General features: G+C 37.9%; 1 protein-coding gene across 2 annotated transcripts in view; it reads left to right on the forward strand.

Moving 5' to 3' along the window:
• Positions 1-948: 948 nt before the first annotated feature.
• The window catches only part of epha10 (EPH receptor A10), a 134,916-nt gene continuing 116,120 nt past the window's right edge, over positions 949-19,744 (forward strand). For both annotated transcript variants that reach the window (XM_026289842.1, XM_026289843.1), the window contains exon 1: positions 949-1,105. In XM_026289842.1, coding sequence (XP_026145627.1) covers positions 1,030-1,105 — 76 coding nt within the window. In that variant the 5' untranslated portion in view covers positions 949-1,029. The remainder of the gene's footprint in view (positions 1,106-19,744) is intronic.

Raw genomic sequence — 19,744 nt, forward strand, 5'->3', positions numbered from 1 at the left:
AAAATTTGCCTTCACATCATAGGAGAGAATTTGGACCGACAAAGGTTCCTTACCATCTTTACTCCATCAGACAGCAAGAATCATATATTCCATGTGTACTTTATCAGCATGGAGACTGAATTGTGTCATTTCTGTGACTGACATAAATAGAATTGCAGAATGTTTGGCTGCCAGACTGAGCTCTCTGTTGGTCAGTGCTGTTAGCAATGGCATGGATTTCTATAGAAATGCTTGGATTTTGCATCAGCGGCTGTAACTTCGTCTCCACCTTTAAAGCTTTAATAGGCAAGTATGCACTAACATACATTAAAAATGTTGATGAAATACATTTTTAATTTGAACTCATTAATTTACGAGTTTAAAGCATGTTTGGGGATGCAGTCCCCTTATAATTTCTTGTAAATTTTATAATAAAAAATAAATGTATTTCATGGGAAACTATAAAAATAACATTAATCTTAATATATGCCTAGGCCTATAATATATGATATCTTACAATTAATATATAATATTTATAATTATAAAACCACAAAAAAATGAATTTTTAACACCAGGATATCACATTATTATAATATAATTTGTAAGGAATCTCAGTGGACCGCTCACAGCTCTCAGACGCTATGTCCTTCAACCTTGAGAACTTACTTTTCAATGTATTTAATAAAAAGAAAAAGAAATGAATAAACGCCGTGTAATCAGTAGCTTTTTGTCATTTGAGCTAAAGATAACCAAATTTCATCATTTTCACCACCGCTTCCCATTCAAGGGGGAGTAACTCTGTGCGGTGGAATTTTATCAGACGTGATCTGATTGGCCTTCCGCTAATCCCCCCTTCTCAGAACTAATATTCCATTGGACGTTCTCACTGTCAATCAGGCTGTCTGTGCCTGCCCACCGGTGGCGCCAAATAAGGCACATAGTACCGCTGTGTGTGTCAGTAGCCCGGACGGCTCCGTCTCATCCTGCACTGTGAGTCAAGCGTGCTCGGCTGCGACATGACCAGAGCCCCGCAGACCTGGCCATTCAAATATGGAGCAGTTTAAAGCGATCATTTCGGTGCTTTGGATATTATTGTTCAACAGAAATGAATCCCGTGCAGAGGAAGGTATGTGTCTTCATAGTTGTTTAGACGCCAGGTAAATTGTTTCCATACATGGCGTGAAGTGTCTAGTGAAAGTATAACTCTCACTGCAGGTGTGTGATTTTCATATTCCGGCTCTGTAAAGTTAATAAACAGACACAGAGAGGACTGAATCAGTGATAATTTTGCATTATGAGAAGCTTTGATTGAAACGGAAGTCGAAATGACATTCGGCGTGCTTTTAAAAACAATGATCCTAAGGAATCCGACATTGACAAGCTGCAACAATGTGTTGTTTAAGAGGAAAATGTTCATAAATATATAGTTGAAAATAAATGCATATGGTTTTGTGTTTGAATTACTTAGTTAGGCTCCCAAAACAAGCAAATCACAGTAAATTGTTGGTTGTGTTTTGTTTCCAAACAAAATTGTCTATATAAACAATTTTTTAGTGTTGTAATAGGGAGGTTGAAATGACAAGATTACTCTGTTTAAAATAAAAAAGATACTTAGAAAATCGTACTGTGTGTGTGTGTGTGTGTGTGTGTGTGTGTGTGTGTGTGTGTGTGTATATATATATATATATATATATATATATATTTTCTAATGATCTTTATTTTAAAAAATAAAATTTATATTTTTCTGTTTTGTCGTAATCTGTTTATTCTTTTTTTTTCTTTGTCTTGTCATGTCTTCATTTTTCCGCTGTCATTTTAATCTCTTTATTATAATACTACAAAAGCAGATTTGAATAGATCAGGCTGTTATACGGGATTCACAATAGGTGCTTTTCTGACTGTGCTACTCCTGGTGGGATTGTTTGACAGTCATGAAAGCTTCAGCAGTTTTGATGCCAGTCTGTCGCATTAGGCTCAGGTGAGGTCAACTAAGCGTCCTAATGAGTGGCATGGCACAGAGAGGGAAAGAACAGATAATAGCTGCGTCCCTTCAGGCTCTTTGGCTTTGCTGAAGAAGCCCAGCTGAGCCAGGCTGCTCTCTCTTGCTTTTTTTCCCCTGCTTGCACTCTCGTACACAATGCTCTCATGTGCACATGGCTGAACTCTGCCAGCCACTGTCCGTCCTCTGCTGGAATGTTGGTCGACTGGATTAGAATCGGTGCCTTAATGAATGTTTTGACAGCGATTAATTGCTGTGAAAGCAATGTGTTGTGAAAGGCCTTGTGTGGCTGCAGTGATATGGACATTTTCTGATTGAGCTGAATGTGTTCTCACTGTACGGAGAACCTCTTTGTCCACAATTACATCCCAGTCCTGCTGCGTCGGTTCTCTTTGTATTCAGCCCCACTGTATTCTCTCTATATTCGGTCGCTGACAGGTGGAATTCAGACAGGATGAGAGCTCTTTGTTGGTGCACATTATACAAAGAGCTTACCTAAAAGTCAAATTTGTCGTCATTTACTTACCCTCGTGCAATTTCTAAGCATAGAATAGCACGTCATCTATTTTATGGTTTATTTAGGGTCAACAAGATTTATTTTTAAATAATTAAAATTTTGCATTGTAAGGATGCTTTAAATTGATTAAAAGTATAACATTTATAAAGATTCAAAAAATATATTTTTGATAAATGCTGTTATTGTGAACATTCTTTTTGCAAATATTAAGTATTAATATCAACGTTGATAATAGAAGAAGTTTCACGAGCACCAAATTAGCATATTTGATTGATTTCTGAGGGACACAGTGAGTCTGTTTTGCCGTCTCAGGAATTAATTACATTTTAAAATGCATCATAATAGAAAACAGTTATTTTAAATTATAACATAAATAAATATAAATATTTTAAATAATAATATTTCACATTCACAGTCTTACTAAATTTTTGATTTAAAAAATGCAGCTTTGGTGAGCATAAGAGAGGTTTTTGAAAAACATTTTTGTTTACTTTCAATTTTATCATGGGAAAAGCTGCATAAACACTCTCACGCTTGCTCCGTCCAGCTCATTTCTTTTTCTTTTCCTTTTCCCGTGTCCTTTCCCATTCCCCAAAGCGCAGGTGTCTTGCCTCACATAGTCGGTTGGAGGTGGAGGTGGAGGCCCCTCATTCCTGACCCTTCAGCCTTAACGCACCTTGGCATCTCATTGCGGGCTTATTTACTGCTTTTTAGTGGGTTTGCAGTTGTGGCCATGTGCCGTCACATCTGCCGCGTTGGTCATGCTGTTCCTGTGCCGTTTAAGTACTCTGTCAGGGTGCAATTCAGACGATATGAGGGCACTTACCTAGGAAAGCTTTATACGCCTGTCATCTCTGTGCTGGCTTCCATCAACAGACACTGCCAAATTCCTCCTAAATGGCATTATGCTCTGAGTTTTTGGCAGAAGTGTAAAATCTGGACTCGGGCTCTGAATGTGTTAACAGTCTGCCAAAATTGTCATTTATCGATTCAAACAAAGAACAGTTAGCATGGAAAATCATTTATGAAAAGCATGATTTTTAGTCCTGGCTAATGGTGACGGGTTAGACTGTCGGATGTCCGTGCTTGCGGTGCCTGTACTTGTTGTTGAAGGTGGCAGCCGGACTGTGCGGGCAAGGTTAGAGCGATTTGTGAGGTTGGCAGGCGTAACTGTGATATCTAGGAGTTTATTTAGTAGGCTGTTGTGATGTGTGGACTCACAATGAGCAAGAAGGAAAGGGAAAAGAAAACAATGAGGCCTGGAGACAGGAGATGACTGTGTCTGAAAGTAGAAAAATGCTGTTTGGTAGGCAGTGTATGGAGGTAGAAAGGTGAGCAGTTTCCGAATTTAATGTGCATCATTGTGCATCATCCTAGCTCTATTTTAGCAGCCTAACTGCCTTCTGTGGCAGCATCCTAACTGAAACAGAACCACATAAGCGATTGATCGGAACGCTCTGTATAGGCAGTGACTTGTGCATCATAGGAATAGTGTCATGGAAGACAACTAAAAATGTATTTCATCCAGGCGATGTGACCGGAATGACGCAATATTGACATTAAATAAATAAAAGTAAAACAATCTGTTTTAAATGATTGAGAAGCTGTTTTTATTAAGAATTTTGTTATCATAATCTTCAAAACTTTTAACTATGCATTCTAAGATCACATTCTTTCTAAATGAAGGGTACATGCAGTGGTGCCCCTAAATTTGACCTTAAGAAAGGAAACAATATTACTTTACAATATTACAATTGCAATATTATATTTTTCTAACATCATTATCATTGCCAAGAGGATTCGAAATAACAGAATTATCACAATATCTAAAAAAAAAAAAATGCTATAAAGTCAATTGCATCTTTGATGTTTTGTTTTCTTTTTTTTTGACTTATGAATCACCCTCAAAATATGAATTTAGTTAAGAGAAGAGTGAGTTTGTAATTAGAACTCTACAAAAGCGCTTAAAAAGAACTTCCTGCAGACTGATGTGTCTAACATTTTTATGGAACCCAAAGGTCAGATACATTTTATGGGTCAAGTGTCTTGCTTTTGTCTGTCATCTCCAACATGATTTTATGGGTCAGTAATAACTACATACTGTTATTGTCTTTTTTACATTTTTTCATAAGTGGGAACCAACCTAAAGGTGCAACACTGCCACCTACTAGGGATAAAACGATTCGATTCGATTCACGATTTGATTTGATTCACAATTTAATTTTTTACAAAATGAGTTTAAGACAAGTTATAATTAAATGTGTCCTTTCATCATTGCTTAAAAATGCTGCAGGGTTCTTTGTTAAATCAAAACATAACACTATAATAATATACTAATATATCGCTTGCATATAATTGCTCTTTTGTTAGTTTTGATTGTTTCTATTTTCCTTATTCTTTTGGAACAGCCTTCAAAACTTAAGCAAATATTTAATGATTACAGTGCTTAATTTTTTTTTTAGAAGTGTAAAAACATGAAAAAATAACTTAAGTACATTTACAACTCTTTCTTTTAGAATTTGCTTGAATTTATTAAAGATGTCATGGAAGTGCGTCTGAAACCATTTTCATTAGGAAGACACTATAACTGTCTCTTAAAGGGGGGGTGAAATGCTCGTTTTCACTCAATATCCTGTTAATCTTGAGTACCTATATAGTAGTACTGCATCCTTCATAACTCCAAAAAATCTTTAGTTTTATTATATTCATAAGAGAAAGATAGTCTGTACCGATTTTTCCCGGAAAAACACGACCGGTTGGAGGTGTGACGTGTGGGCGGAGCTAAAGAATCACGAGCTCGAGTAGGCTTTTGCGTTGAGAGCGTTTGGAAGCTGTGACATTACCGTGAGGACATAACCAACCAAAACAAACCATGGCTAACAGTCAGATTTAGCGTATATTTATGATCCAGAGGCTGAAATTTAACAAGAGCAGCATCAGCAACGGCGTCTCTATGTGGTATGTACTGAAACTGTATATATTTGCTTATTGGTTTTGGAAAATGACTAAGTTCCACTTTGTCGTCTTTTTTTTATTTTCCGATAGCTAAGTTAACAACACAGAGATATTTGAAGCAGTTTTACTCACTGCCTGTGGTTCCAAAACATGATCGTGACCCTTTTTCGTTGGGACTGCATTATCCTTAAGAAATAAACGATATGCAAATCCGGCATCAAACTGGGCCTTGTTTGTAAAACAAGCATCTTCGAAATGCAGGGAACAAACACAAACACTTGCACAACTCCGTTGATGCTCTGTAAAAATAAACTCCATCCACTGGTCACTTAATGCTGTTTTTTTTTTGGTAATCTGTGCAGGGTTGTCTTGTCCTAGCAACCAAAAACACACTTCTTTTGTGACATTTCGCGACGCTCTCGCTCTGATCAGTGAATGAATGTCTGTGCTCTCAGCGCTCTGCTATACGGGAGCGCGCGCTCTCCCGGGAGAAGTGCCCTTAGGACCCATATAAGGAAATTCCGCTCCATCTAACATCACACAGAGCCATACTCGAAAAAAACTTTCCGAAACTTGTGACAAACCGGAAGGAGTATTTTTGGAACAGAAGTACTCCTTCAAACATACAACTTAATTTTTGAAACGTTGTCCATGTTTAGCATGGGAATCCAACTCTTTAACAGTGTAAAAAACTCAGTATGCATGAAATAGCATTTCACCCCCCCCCCCCCCCCCCTTTAAGGCATTGACTGACTGGGCAGCCGATGTTGGTCTTATAGTCATGATTACCCATAATACCCTGTGTGGATGTCATAAGAGAATCGTTGCTTGCTATCTGGTAATTAAGCTTGATTTGTTTCCTCACAAATTGACCAAGTCGCGTATTGAGTGAAACCTTGCGGATCGATGCTGCATTGTTCTCTGCAGCTTTAGGAGAAGGGTCAACGGGATTCATCTTCGTTCCCTGTGAGGACACGTTTCTGCTGGATCTGCAGGAATGCCCCTGGAGGCTGAGGCACGTCTGAGGTGGTTTTGTGAAGGGGATGGATGGTTTTATTACCAGGAGAATATGGATGTTTCTGGAATGCCATGCAGCTTAATAAAGGTGAAAAATGAAACGTACTTTATGCGGTCAGTGTTGGATGAACATAGAAAACCAACCAGCAGAATGCTTGATTGTCCTTCCGGCTGCATTGTGTGGTTGTTTTTGAATATTTATCTATTTACAGCGCTGGAATGTGTCAGACAGCTGGCAAAGAACACGCTGTGTATGTACCTGACCTATTGTGCTGATCTTTATATTTAAAGCACTCTAGACAAGCATCTCCTCTGTGAAAATAGGTTGTTTGTTCTCCCATTTTCTAAATGTGGTTCAGTTTCTTGACTGTAATATCGATATTAGGGATGATGAAGGGGACAGGTTTGCTTTCGGAGGTGCGGTGGGCCGCTAACATGCAGATGTGAACTTATGTAAGACTCCAGACCCCAGGCTCTTTTAAAGGTTTAATTAATAAGACAAAGAGTAAATGTTGCTTTTCTCTGGCTATGCAATACAATTGTTTCATGTTTAGAGCTGAACATACTTTTTGCAAGGTCCACAATTTTTTCCTAGAGCTAACTAAGGACAGAGGTATTGATCTCGGGTCATCTTCTCTCCAGGCACCTGACCATCTGTATATCTGGGGGAAAACGGATTTAATGAAAGCCGATAGCTGACTTGAATTTGCATACGAAATGCCACAGTTTTGTTTTGTGTGGCATTTGAAAGTATTGATCAGACACATTTTGATGGTAAGAATGATGAAAATGGAACAGATAATTTTTTTGCAGATACTTTATTATTATTATTGTGTATTATATATTTATTTATGCTAAGAAAAATCACACATGCAACTAATATAATTTTAAGCTATATAGCCTACAGTATATCAAACATAAAAACGTATTTATTTAAAAGGTGGATTTCTAATGTTTGTAAATTGGAAAATTTGCATAATGCTACCCAAATGTTAAGTCAAAGATAGAAGGCATAACTTTTACTCCAGCTGTTGCCGCCACCATGTTGTAGAGACGCTGTGTTTTGTTGTGAAAGCACAGCTACTTTCTTTGGTTTTCTAAAAGAGGACACAACTAGAAATCAGTGGTTAAGTTGTATTTACAACACTGTTCCAGAACAATTCATCCCAAATATTCAGATGTGTGCAGCTCATTTTCTGGAGGATGAGGACTTTTCCTGTGAGAGTAGCCGAATGCCGGTGTCGTTTTCTATAAAGTTTGGCAGTTTCAACTTTGCAAGGACAGTATGGCGCTTCTGACTCAGAGACTGTAAGTACATTTTCATATGTAAAGGATTTGCATTTTGCAACTGATGATTCAAACGTCTTGAGCAGTGTAGTGTTTGTTGTTGGTCGTTTCTCTGATCACAAATGCAGACATGGCTTTATGTTTACGCTTCATGATGCGCAACACGTTAAAAAGACAGTAAGTCATTATAATAGTAATCATTTCCCCACAGGATGCAACAAATGCCTCATTTATAATGGGTTTTATTGGTTTTGTCTTGCCACCGGACACAAGGCATCACAGTATGGTAAGGGGCGTAACATTTCCGTCACACGCTTGAGGAATTCAGCCAATCACAAAGCACTGGATAGCTGGTCAATCAATGCACACCTTGCTTTTCAGACCCATAAGCTTTGTCAAAATTTATGCATTTCAGAAAGGCGGGGCACAGAGGAGCTACAATAATCTACATTATGTGGAAAATAAAGTGTTTTTTGAAACTTAAACTGCATAAACACATTGCATTACATCAAATACTTAAAATAATGTTCTTTTTAGCAACGTCACATGACCCTTTTTAAGACAACCAGACTAGGTGGACAGTTGGACATGGGTTAAGTTGTCCAATCTAAGATTTAACATCATGAATATTCAAATGTTGTTCCAGGTATCTGGGTTTCATTGTTGCTCACATGATTGTTTTATTGGACCTAATGCATATCTAATAAAAAAATGCAGATGCATTAGTAGTGAATTCCATCTCAGAGCTCATAACAAAGGCCATGTGCTGCATCCCCACTGGGAAACTACTTAAACTTTCATGTTTCCTTCAGCATCCTCACAGCATTGAACAGATTAAACTGTCGCTCACCTTAAAGGCTTTTATATTTGAACCACCTGAAATGTGAAGTAGGGGTGTGAACCTACACTAGTCTCATGGTTCGGTTCGGTTGCACTGCATCCTCCATTTAAGTTTTTTCTTCACTCTTATAGAATGTTGTCAGTAAATACAAGCAGTCAGATGTATGAAGAATACAAAATAATTCAGAAAAATGCAATATTTGTCATATGAAATTCATATGTGTACATTTATTCTTCTATTTCATCATATTGATATTTGTACTGGTATTAAATTGCACAGTTTAATGTGGAAATTTATCAGGGAGAGGAAAAACAAACACACACACACACACTATTAGGCTTTTAGTTGTCCACGTAACTTGAATCGATCTGTGGAATATGTGGTAGATGCAGGATGAGTGTATGGCATCATTAGCATAAGGATCCATCTGCTCTCTTATCGCTCTCGTGGAACTTGATATTATAAACTGATCATTCTGCGCAGCTGCACTTCAAGCCTAATGCGCCTAATGTTGCTACCGCGACAAAACACATATGCGACAAATGACGTCAGAAAAGAATCAGTACGTTATAATTGGCTATGGTCTATTTCTAAACCGATACCTGATATCTGCATCGCCATGCATTGAAGAAAGGATTAATTTCGACACCCTTATTGTAAAGTGGATTTTAAGTATCCCCTGAAAGTTCATTGAGTGATGCCTGATAGACACTTAAGACACTTACAGTAATTTACTCTTTCCATTTTCCTGTCTGGTATGCCAGTTTGACATGGACTTGGAGACGGTGCCATTGGCCCCTTCGGCCCCCTCAGATGCCCGTGAAGCAGCACTCCGGTGATGTGCAAAACCCCATTAATCTTTTGAAGAGGCATTTGACCTTTCAGACTCATTAAGCGTGGCAACCTCGCACATGCCGGATATGAGCCTTCCTGCTTGCCTTCTCCATCTCCCTCTGCCCCCTTTATCAGGGCCGAGATGGGAACAATGTTCTCTCTCCCTTCCTCACCACGTAGCTTTGACCACTGACCTGGAAAATTCCCTGACCTTTTAATGCGTGGTTTCCTGCTGATGAATAAATTCATAAATTGTATGCTTTGGCATGGAGGCTTTACTCCGTCTCCCCAGAGCCAAGATCAGGGCCACATGTTTAGTAAGCCTGACTTCTATGATTGCACTCACTCCCAGAGGTAGGAAAATGGTTGGTGTTGTTCCAGGGGATGGACTGATAGGGTTAGTTGTAGAGGTCGACCGATATATCGCTCGGCCGATATATCGGGCCGATATTTGTCATTTTTTAATATATCGGCATCGGCCGATATCCGTGTTTAGTAGGCGCCGATTTAAAGTCAGGCACGTCGGCGGGCAGCCCCGTGTTATTGGTGCTGTGGAAAGTGCTGCTGCTGCCACTGCATGTGAAGCACCCCAAGCCAAAACTTTTGGAAGATTCAACAACAGACCTGGGAGATAAAGGTAGTCAGGGAATTTCACTCTGTAAATGGGGTGGAGAAGTTGGCAGCTCTTACAAACACTGCAGCGAGGGCTCCGTTACTCCGCCCCGCTCACAGACAGCACCGCGCTTGGAGAGACAGCTGTCCTGGAGCTGCCCAGAACGGTGAATAACATTTGTTCGGAAGCATAGTTTGATGCAGACAAAAACCAGTTTTCCATCCAACTAATTTGTATTTAGGGATGTCAACATTTATTAATTTCCATGATCGATCGTCGTTTAAATTAACGATCAAGTGATAACCTTAATTCTGCAAAATGCGTCTGCAGCGGTATTATTATTATTATTATGTGCAAAAGCCACTTGGAAAAAAAAGCCTTCTCACACGAATTAAAGGGGTTTAGTGTGAATAAAATGCTACTAGCAGGACTGTAAAATGAATAAATGTGATTATGATCATTTGATAAAATGAAGAGAGCGCGCCGTACATTGGAGATCATGTTACTTTGTTGACCGTTTCTCGTCAAGGAGACCGCTGAATGCGCCTCTTTAAACGGTTTCGTGGTGCCCCTTGTTGTATTTTAAAATGCAGTGTTTTCAAATTACACTATAGTAGTGGTGCAACGGATCATCATTGATATCTTCGGTTCGTCATACATGTGACCCGCGGATTGAATTATGAAAAAAAAAAAAAAAAAAAGTTGCGCATGTTCAGTCCACACTCAGTGATAATGCGGAGCGGAGGAGCTTGAACGCCCCGCGCATTTTGGCTTCCCTGTCAGATATAACGATGAAGGAAAGAGGTCAGAGTGAAAAGATTGTGCCAGATCTTTATGAAAAGGATGAACTATCCCGAGCATCCCCTGTTGCGCTCAGGGGATTGAGAGCTATGTGACGATAACTGCTCACTTCATCACAGCAGACTGAGAGATGAGAAGTTGGGGTATTATGTTAAAAAGAAGATATTATGCCATGTGCATTAAGTTGATTTCATATATTTTAATTGAATAATTTAATGTTAATAAAAAAAAAAGACAAAACGTATGTTTATTTGTCTTGGCCTTTTTTTCTTTTTTGCTGATCCGAAAAATTATCTGATCCATACGAGGACGAGTGAGCGCGGGTTTGACGAGACGTATTTGGAGGTTATTGCTCACGCCTCGTTCTGCACATATCCAAAATGTTTCCATATTCGCAATGTATCTGAATGTTAAACTATAATATTATATATATATATATATATATATATATATATATATATATATATATATATATATATATATATATATATATATATATGTGTGTAAACTAGACGGAACAAATCATCCTCTTCACATGAGCAAAAACGTCCTTGGCATAACACCAGAGAGGACGGTATACGGTGTATTCAAACTGACCAGTGTAACCTTTTAAATGTTTGGTTGACTGGACTTTATTTTAATAATGAACAGACTGCGATGTAAGTTTGAAATTAGAATGAACTTTATATGTTCTGTGTCATTTATACCAAACACAAATGTTGCTAGTTGCTAGTGTGTTTGCAGCACTACTGTTAGCCTATTTATTTTTTATATTTTTATATTTTTCAGTTTATAGTTTATTATTCAGTGTATTTATTTAAATGTATATTTAAGTTTACATTTATGTTCCAACAAACTTTAAAAATTCTACTTGATAAATGTAAATGCTCTAAAACTTTTATGTAAATGATTGACTTATATATATATTACCTGTTTTATATATTACCTGTTTCATATATTTAATACTTGGTCAGTTTATTGATTTGTTTGGTTAACTTTGGATACATTTTTTTTATTTTAATACCGTGCAGTGCACTAAATTAAGATTCGAGAGATGGTTCAAGTCAGTGCTCAATAAATGATGATAAGTTTAGAAAGGTTGTGCATCCACTTATTATTAGTGTGACATTTTAGCATGCAAATCAAGAGGAAAACTCCAAGATATCGGCCCTAAAAATCGGCAGCACATATCGGCCATCGGCTGACCCTGACCTCTAAACATCGGCATCGGCTATAGAAAAACCCATATCGGTCGATCTCTAGTTGATGGAAGCTGCTTCAGCGGTTTAGTGCATGTGCTCCGATATTGAGTTGTGTTGCAGACTTGACTGTGTTCACATGGGATATGCTATTGTAGGGGTCTTGAGATGAGCTTAATGGTCCACTGAAGTGCTTTGAAACTATTTTATGTGTTGACGTCATTTTAACTGAAACAAGAAGACAGAGCAGCCCCGTCCCCTTTTCAACAGCCAATAGCATTTGTTCATATCACAGCTTGGGCTAGAGCTTTTGAACTCGGGAAAACCGCATTTGACAAGGTATGCAGTTCACCATACAGAAAATACAAATTCTGTGAACAAGTGACCGAGTTCAGTCACAGCTTCATCATCTATTTATAGTGTAGGGGGCGGGTGCTTCAGATTCTAGAGAGCATTTGATAGGACAGAAGGTTTGATGAGAAGCTGAAGTGCAGGGTGACATTATTCCATAATATTGGCAGAAGTGAGATACTGCAAGTTTTGAATGCTTATATCTTGTTAATAGTAATTTTGTCATTGTTTTGGAGCACACTAGCTTATAGATAACATTGAGGCTGACATATTCATACTAAAAGCCCCCAAAATTATATTTTAATTTCACGGGGACCTTAAATTATTAAGTTGAACTGTTTTTAATTTTATGCGTCGTCTTAATAGCAAGAGCAAGCTAATTAAATCACTGCGAGCGTCACGCTTGCTTCCGTGTGTGTGATAAAGGAAGTCGCGCTTCTGCTCCATTTATTAACACAGACACGCAGATCATGCAGGATTCGTATTTAAACAGATTGTTCCGGCTTAACATTTACAGATATTGGTCCATATCATGATTTGATTTAAGTGCAATGACCTATTTTTGATTAATTCATTCAAAATTTGGCAAATTCCGTGCCATTTCACGTTAAACTGTAAATTCCATTTTTATGACTGGATTCCCTCCGCGTTTTCTGCATTGCGGAAATCACAGGGCCCTAGTTGTGGTATGTCAGCTCTATCTTACAATGGACACACACCACGACGTTCTCTTTACATTTGCCCGCGCCCTCAAATCAAAACACTGCTAACTCCTTTCGGACTCAGCGCTTATGTCTCCTTCCGCTTTGTGGGTGATGTAAACGCGTTGTCACATTAAAAAAATCTTTGCGAAAGAACCTGACGTGAGATTTAAAATAAATGAAAAGAGGCTTCAAGGCAGAGGAATTTGCCTCCATCATTTTTTGTAATCAAGTTACTCGAGTTACTGTTCTCTAGTTCAGCCCTAGTTCAAACATTTCTAAAGTTTTTCTTATTTTTCTATATATCAGCTTTATTTCAAGTAATGAAAACGGTAACAAAAGTTAACAGTAAAAACACTGCTAATCAATTAGTTGAATTCAAATTATTATAATAAAACTGAAAAAAAGGCAGCAGAAATTGCAAGGGGTAGAGATGACATTTAAAACGTAAAATAATGTTTGCTTAATCAGTCTTGGTGCAGCTTTTTTGAGTTTGCCAATTTAAACAAAACAAACAAATAAAAGGAACCAATCAAGAAAGGTATTGCAGGAATTCAGAATAATGGAATGACAGTATTTTTCTTTAACACTTTGTTCACAGATGATTGTGGGAGCATCTGTGAAAATGTACGCCTGTGTCATTGTTTTTTTCCTTAATGGGTTGACCGCAGTCTCCCAGGCAAATTAATCTGTATGGCTGAATCGCAAGCTCTTCAATCAGCGTGTGAAGTGTTTGGGTCTGTGTATTTCTACGTTTACTCTGATTGCAATCAAAACAACTGAGGGGGGGTCTGATTTCAGAGGCAAAGAGTGTGTGTGAGCATGTCACCAAACAGTTAACCCCAATCCAGGGTCAGCTTGAACCTCAGATTTATCAGATATAACATTGTGCATATCGTCCAGCTTGAAAAATAAAATTTACCTGATGTTTTTTTCTTTCTTCTTTTTTTTTTATAGTTGAACTTTTCTGTAATATCACAACTTGTGGTTCATCTATTCTAGAGGCATATACATCTTGGCACGCTTGGAATGGATACGCTGTAGAGATAACAGCTTGATTTATGTGCTTTTTTACTCTTGTTAAGATCTTGTGCGTGCTCAGACGTGCACTGTGATTGCTTTTTCAGAGTGTTTAGAAGGCTTTACGTTCTGTTCAAGAAGCTGATTTCTAAGGGCTCTGAGCTGTTTGCTGATAGAATGTTTTTTATTGCGTGATATACTGTGGAGGTTTGGATGTTGGGCTGCAACAACTAATCGATAAAGTTTGATAATGGAAATAAATAGTTGACAGACAATAAATGTCATTTATAGATTCGTTTTTTCATGCTGTTTTTTATAATGTTTATACTTGGAAAAATGTATAGCATGCCATGCATTTGCTTTTTGTTGTTCTTCATATTTTTCTCATAATTTCTAGTCATTTGATATGAAACACAATGGCATTTTACTTTGACATCTTCAACATTGTGAAGCGCCGATTTGTAATTACACCTTCATGCTACTTTTATTCTTGCACATTAATGAAACTATTAAATAAGATAATAAATATCATATCAATATTTTTTATATATATATATATATATATATATAAGGCGCCATTATTTCCAGTAAAAAATTTAATATAGTAAAATATTATTACAAATTCCAATAAATGTAATTTATTCCTGTGATGGTAAAGGTGATTTTGAAGCAGTCATACTCCAGTCTTCAGTGTCACATAATCATTCAAAAATTTTAATAATATGCTGATTTGGTGCTCAAGAAACATTTCCTTTTTAGTGTTATTTAATCAATAGTATATAGGTCAATAGTATATAGGTTTATTTGTAATGACAATTGTTTGTAATATCATAATGTATCTTTAAAATAATCTTTACTGTCTCTTTTGATCATTGTAATGCATGTTTGCTAAAATCAAAGTAATAATTTCCTAATTCTTGAGTGAACTATCCCTTTAAGTGTGTGTGTAGTGTTTGGTGATGTAATGTGTGGTCAGATGGTCAGTTGGCGAGGTGGTGTGGTTCTCTCTCTCAGGGCCAGATGGGGAGGTTCTCAGGAAGTGCCAGTTCCTCTTCTCTATCCACTCTGCGAGCCTGTCCTCACACACACACACACTCAGTTTAACGGCTGTGTGTGTGACAGTTTCACCCTTTATTTGTCCTTGTCTCTGAGGTAATTGTAGATTACTTTAGTACTCCTTGAAGGTCACCTCAAGGACAATTTAGCAGACAGGTTTCTAAATGAGACGAAATAGGATTCACCTAGCAGGGAATGTGTGTGTGTGTGTGTTTGGCCCTTTGCTTTTTGTGCCCATGTTCCTAAGACTGTTCCTGACCCAGAATGCAGCTCATACAGTTGTGTGGATGTCAGTGAATGACTGATGGTAAGGTGGCCTTGTGTCTTTGTGTGGATGGTTGATGACACCAGTACTTCTGTTACTTTCCATTCATTACCACAGAACTCTCTCTCAAGTATGACTCAGCTATACCACAGATTTATTAAAGTTTGACATTAAGAAAAGAACCATTGACATTCCATAATGACAAACCGAATGAAAGCACAAATCCTCCAGTCTTCAGTGTCACATGATATTTCAGAAATCTTTCTAATATGCTGATTTGGTGCTCTGTAAACATTTAATCTTATTCTGCATTTATTTGAAATAGAAATCTATTTTGACATTATGGTAGTCTGTGCTGCCACTTTTTATCAATTAAGCTCAATACAAGTATTAATTTCTTTAAAAAAGCATCTCACTGACCTCAAACCATTGAACTCTAGTGTGTCTATGCTTTATCACAGGTAGCAAAGGTGCAAATCAATGTCACCAAATGTCAACCTGAAGGCAGTGCACATAAAAGCACCGTGAATTCTTCAATGGAGAGATGGTGGGAGTTATTGATGGACATAGTTTGCATTAGGTCAGTTTGTAATGGTGTTTTAAACCTGCCAGAAAGCAGCTTCTCGGTTTGTTGCTCAGTATTTGAGAGTTCTTCTTAGTCTAAGTCAGATCACGTTCCTAGTGTTCAAATCAAAGTTCAACAAATACTTCAGAGCTGAGTCTACCAAATCTTCCAATACAACTAAAACAAAACCCAAATGCCATTGCACCTTACAAATAACACCGCAAATACAAGCATAGCAGATGTATATTATTACAACAAACAACCGCATGCTGTTGCATTACTCAGAAATCCCTGCCGGGAGTTCCTAATGCTAAAAAAATGTTGAGAATAATTTGTGAAATTTGTTATGGTTGTAAATTTTTCCTCTAAATAAATATTACATTTTAGCATATAAGATATCCTGCACCGGCATAAATAATAACTCATATCTTGTATCTTGAAAGTCCTAGTGGGTATGATTTTTAACTTACTAGAAGCAATCAATCAAACACCTTAGGAATACATTTGTAACCACCCAGATCATCCACTGCAACACCTTGAGAGCTTGATGCCTTTTCAACAACACACTAGTGACAGCTTTTGCTCAGACATGAGTCATGACCTGCATGTTCTTCAGAAATTCCAGTGTTATTATGTAACATCACACTTAGAGATGTGCTTACAGCATGTACATATGCCTTGAAATGTGCTTTTAGCTTCATTTACACAGTCTTCTGATGGTACATGCACACGTCACTCTTTTAGCTGGTCCTGCCCGGGAGAGTGCAGATGTGATGAAAAATGCACGGCTGTTCTGTGGCCTGTGCAAGCTTAGAGTTGAGAATACAGTTAAATACTGCAGCAGTCACAAAAGGCAGCGATTTAAAACACTACCTGGCTCCTTTCTTGCCCCAAGAGCCAAGACTGTGTGTATTCAAGCTATCAATCTGTCAGTATTGCTAACCCAGAGTCTGTTGCATTAGTCTTCTTGGTAGAAAGTTTTATTCCATGTTGGTTTATGTGTGAGAGACTGGAGAACTGAGAACACCAGCTTGTTGCTGTTTTTTTTTTTTTTTTTTTTTTTTGGAGCGATTGAATGGTAGCAGGCTTGGCCAAATGGACTTCCTCCTGTTTTAGGTCTGGACTCGCACGTGTGAAGACTCGTGCTTAGTGCAATGCCACTTTTTGACATTCCAAACTTGTCTGAGCTGTCTTGTTCAAATGCTTCCCATCTGTAGGCCGGACTGCTTGAAAACTAGGAGTGGAGCATTTGCATTTTAATTTGCATTCAATCACCGCTGTGTGAGTGTGTGTTTACGTGCATGTTTGCATTTATGGTGTCTTATGAAAGTTGGCTGGGGTTTTTCTGTTTTCCTTCTTACTTTTATTATAGAGGCACTACAAACCTTAAATTTCAATCTGCCCATTCTGGGTGAATGTAGATGAGCCTCCCACTATCTTTTTTTCACTTGCAGTCTGTATCTTTCTTTTACTTTCCATACACCGATTTCATTAGACGTGATATGAACCAGGACTCTTGGACAGCAGTTCAGCAGAATTAATTTTTCTTCTCATGCTACCCACACACAATAACAAATTTATCATGATGTTTTCCTATATTGCTAACACACAAAATATGATTCTGTTGGCCCAAAATCCCAAACCATTACTTCAGTTATCAAAACATACAAACAATCAGAATACATTTTTTCTACTTCACATTTTGACATTCAGAAGACACTCCGTGTGAAGCACAGGTTAAACCATATTGAAAGCTCAATGCAATGTTATTTTATTTGTCAATGTTTTGGTGTACTTTATCATATACAGGTGCATCTTAAAAAATTAGAATGTCGTGGAAAAGTTCATTTATTTCAGTAATTCATCTCAAATTGTGAAACTAAAATCCTTCTGAAAAATGAAATCCGCATCTTCCAAAAGCTGGTCAGCAGAAGGAAGCATGAAGTGCTCCAAAATTTCTTGGTAAATGGGTGCAGTGACTTTGGTTTTCAAAAAAACACAATGGACCAACACCAGCAGATTACATTGCACCCCAAATCATCACAGACTGTGGAAATGTAACACTGGACTTCAAGCAACTTAGGCTATGAGGCCACTTTTCCTCCAGACTCTAGGACCTTGGTTTCCAAATGAAATACAAAACTTGCTCTCATCTGAAAAGAGGACTTTAGATCACTGGGTAACAGTCCAGTTCTGCTTCTCCTTAGCCCAGGTAAGATGCCTCTGATGTTGTCTGTGGTTCATGAATGGCTTAACAAGAGGAAAATGACAACTGTAGCCAAATTCCTTGACACCTTTTCCTTGCACTTAACTCTCTGTTAACGTGCTTGGATACAGCACTCTGTGAACAGCCAGCTTCTTTGGTAATGAATGTTTGTGGCTTACCTTCCTTATGTAGGGTGTCAGTGATTGTCTTCTGGACAACTGTCAGATCAGCAGTCTTCCCCATGATTTTGTAGCCTAGTGAACCAAACTGAGATACCATTTTGAAGGCTCAGGAAACCTTTGCAAGTGTTTTAAGTTGATTAACTGTATGGCATGCCATCACAATCTAATTTAGTGGGCTTTTGTTAAATGTGTGCCAAAATCATCACAATTAAAAGAACCAAAGACTTAAACTACTTCAGTCTGTGTGCACTGAATTTATTTAATACACAAGTTTCACACTTTGAGTTGAATTACTGAAATAAATGAACTTTTCCATGACATTCTAATTGATTGAGATTCACCTGTAGATTGAGTAGCAAAATTGTTCACAAGTCAAAAGATGATTAATTGATTATTTATCCAACAATTATTTTAATTTGTTTTGATGGAAGAGAAAAAGTTTTGGACTGAAGTGTTTGAATGTTTGTGGTTTGTACAGATTGCTTTGTAGTGTATAGTTTCTAGAAAACTCAGTTTTTTAGCCTTTGAGGGAAAACTGTCACCAGACAAGGAAGTTGCAGTGTCCATATTACGCATGGCTTATCTTAGGTGGCTATGTAATATCTCTCCCTAGTCTGCAGTATCACCTGTACTCTGTGTCATCCTGCCCTCCCTCCTTGACTTCATTCTCTTTATTCAGCTACGTGTTCATAGGGTACCAGTAGTAAGGAGGCTGTTGGGCTTCAGGGCTTCTAAATGATTGGCAGTAGAGAAATGGAGAGAGAGACCCTCTCCCTGTGCTTTGATTAAACTCCCTGAGATCTGTCCATTAGTGGATGGGCCTCTTCAGAGGATGTGTGGGCTGGTAGATATTGGGGTGCCACAGGAACCAGGGTTAGGACCTTTTCCTTTTCGCTTTATGTGATGCCCGTCACATTTTTCATTTCAGCCTCCTAAATGGTTTCGCCTTACTCTTTCCTTACAACCTGAAATTTAAATGTGTGCAATCTTTCCATTCCTCCAAACTAAATAAGAAGATGGAAATCCCATATGACCCTCTCCGAGGCTAAATTTCTCATCAAAAACATAGTCTTTTAATAGCATTGAGCATTGAAGGGGTATCTTAGATCGTATTTCCTATGCCATCATTGATTAATGTTTCCTTCAAGGTAAATAAGTTTGGCAGATCATTTCCTTGCTACAGGAAAATACACTCATTGGTTTAAACCATGAAACATTATTGGTCAAAAAGCTCCTTTATTTGATCTAGTGAAGAACCACAATGGACTTCTGCCCACGTTTGTACAGTCCATATGCGCCTCAGGTGGTTTTAATTGGAAGAACTTGCTTCAATGAACTTGGAATTAATGTAAGGTC

This window comes from Carassius auratus, chromosome 19 (genome assembly GCF_003368295.1).
Source record: "Carassius auratus strain Wakin chromosome 19, ASM336829v1, whole genome shotgun sequence".
Classification (NCBI taxonomy): domain Eukaryota; kingdom Metazoa; phylum Chordata; class Actinopteri; order Cypriniformes; family Cyprinidae; genus Carassius; species Carassius auratus.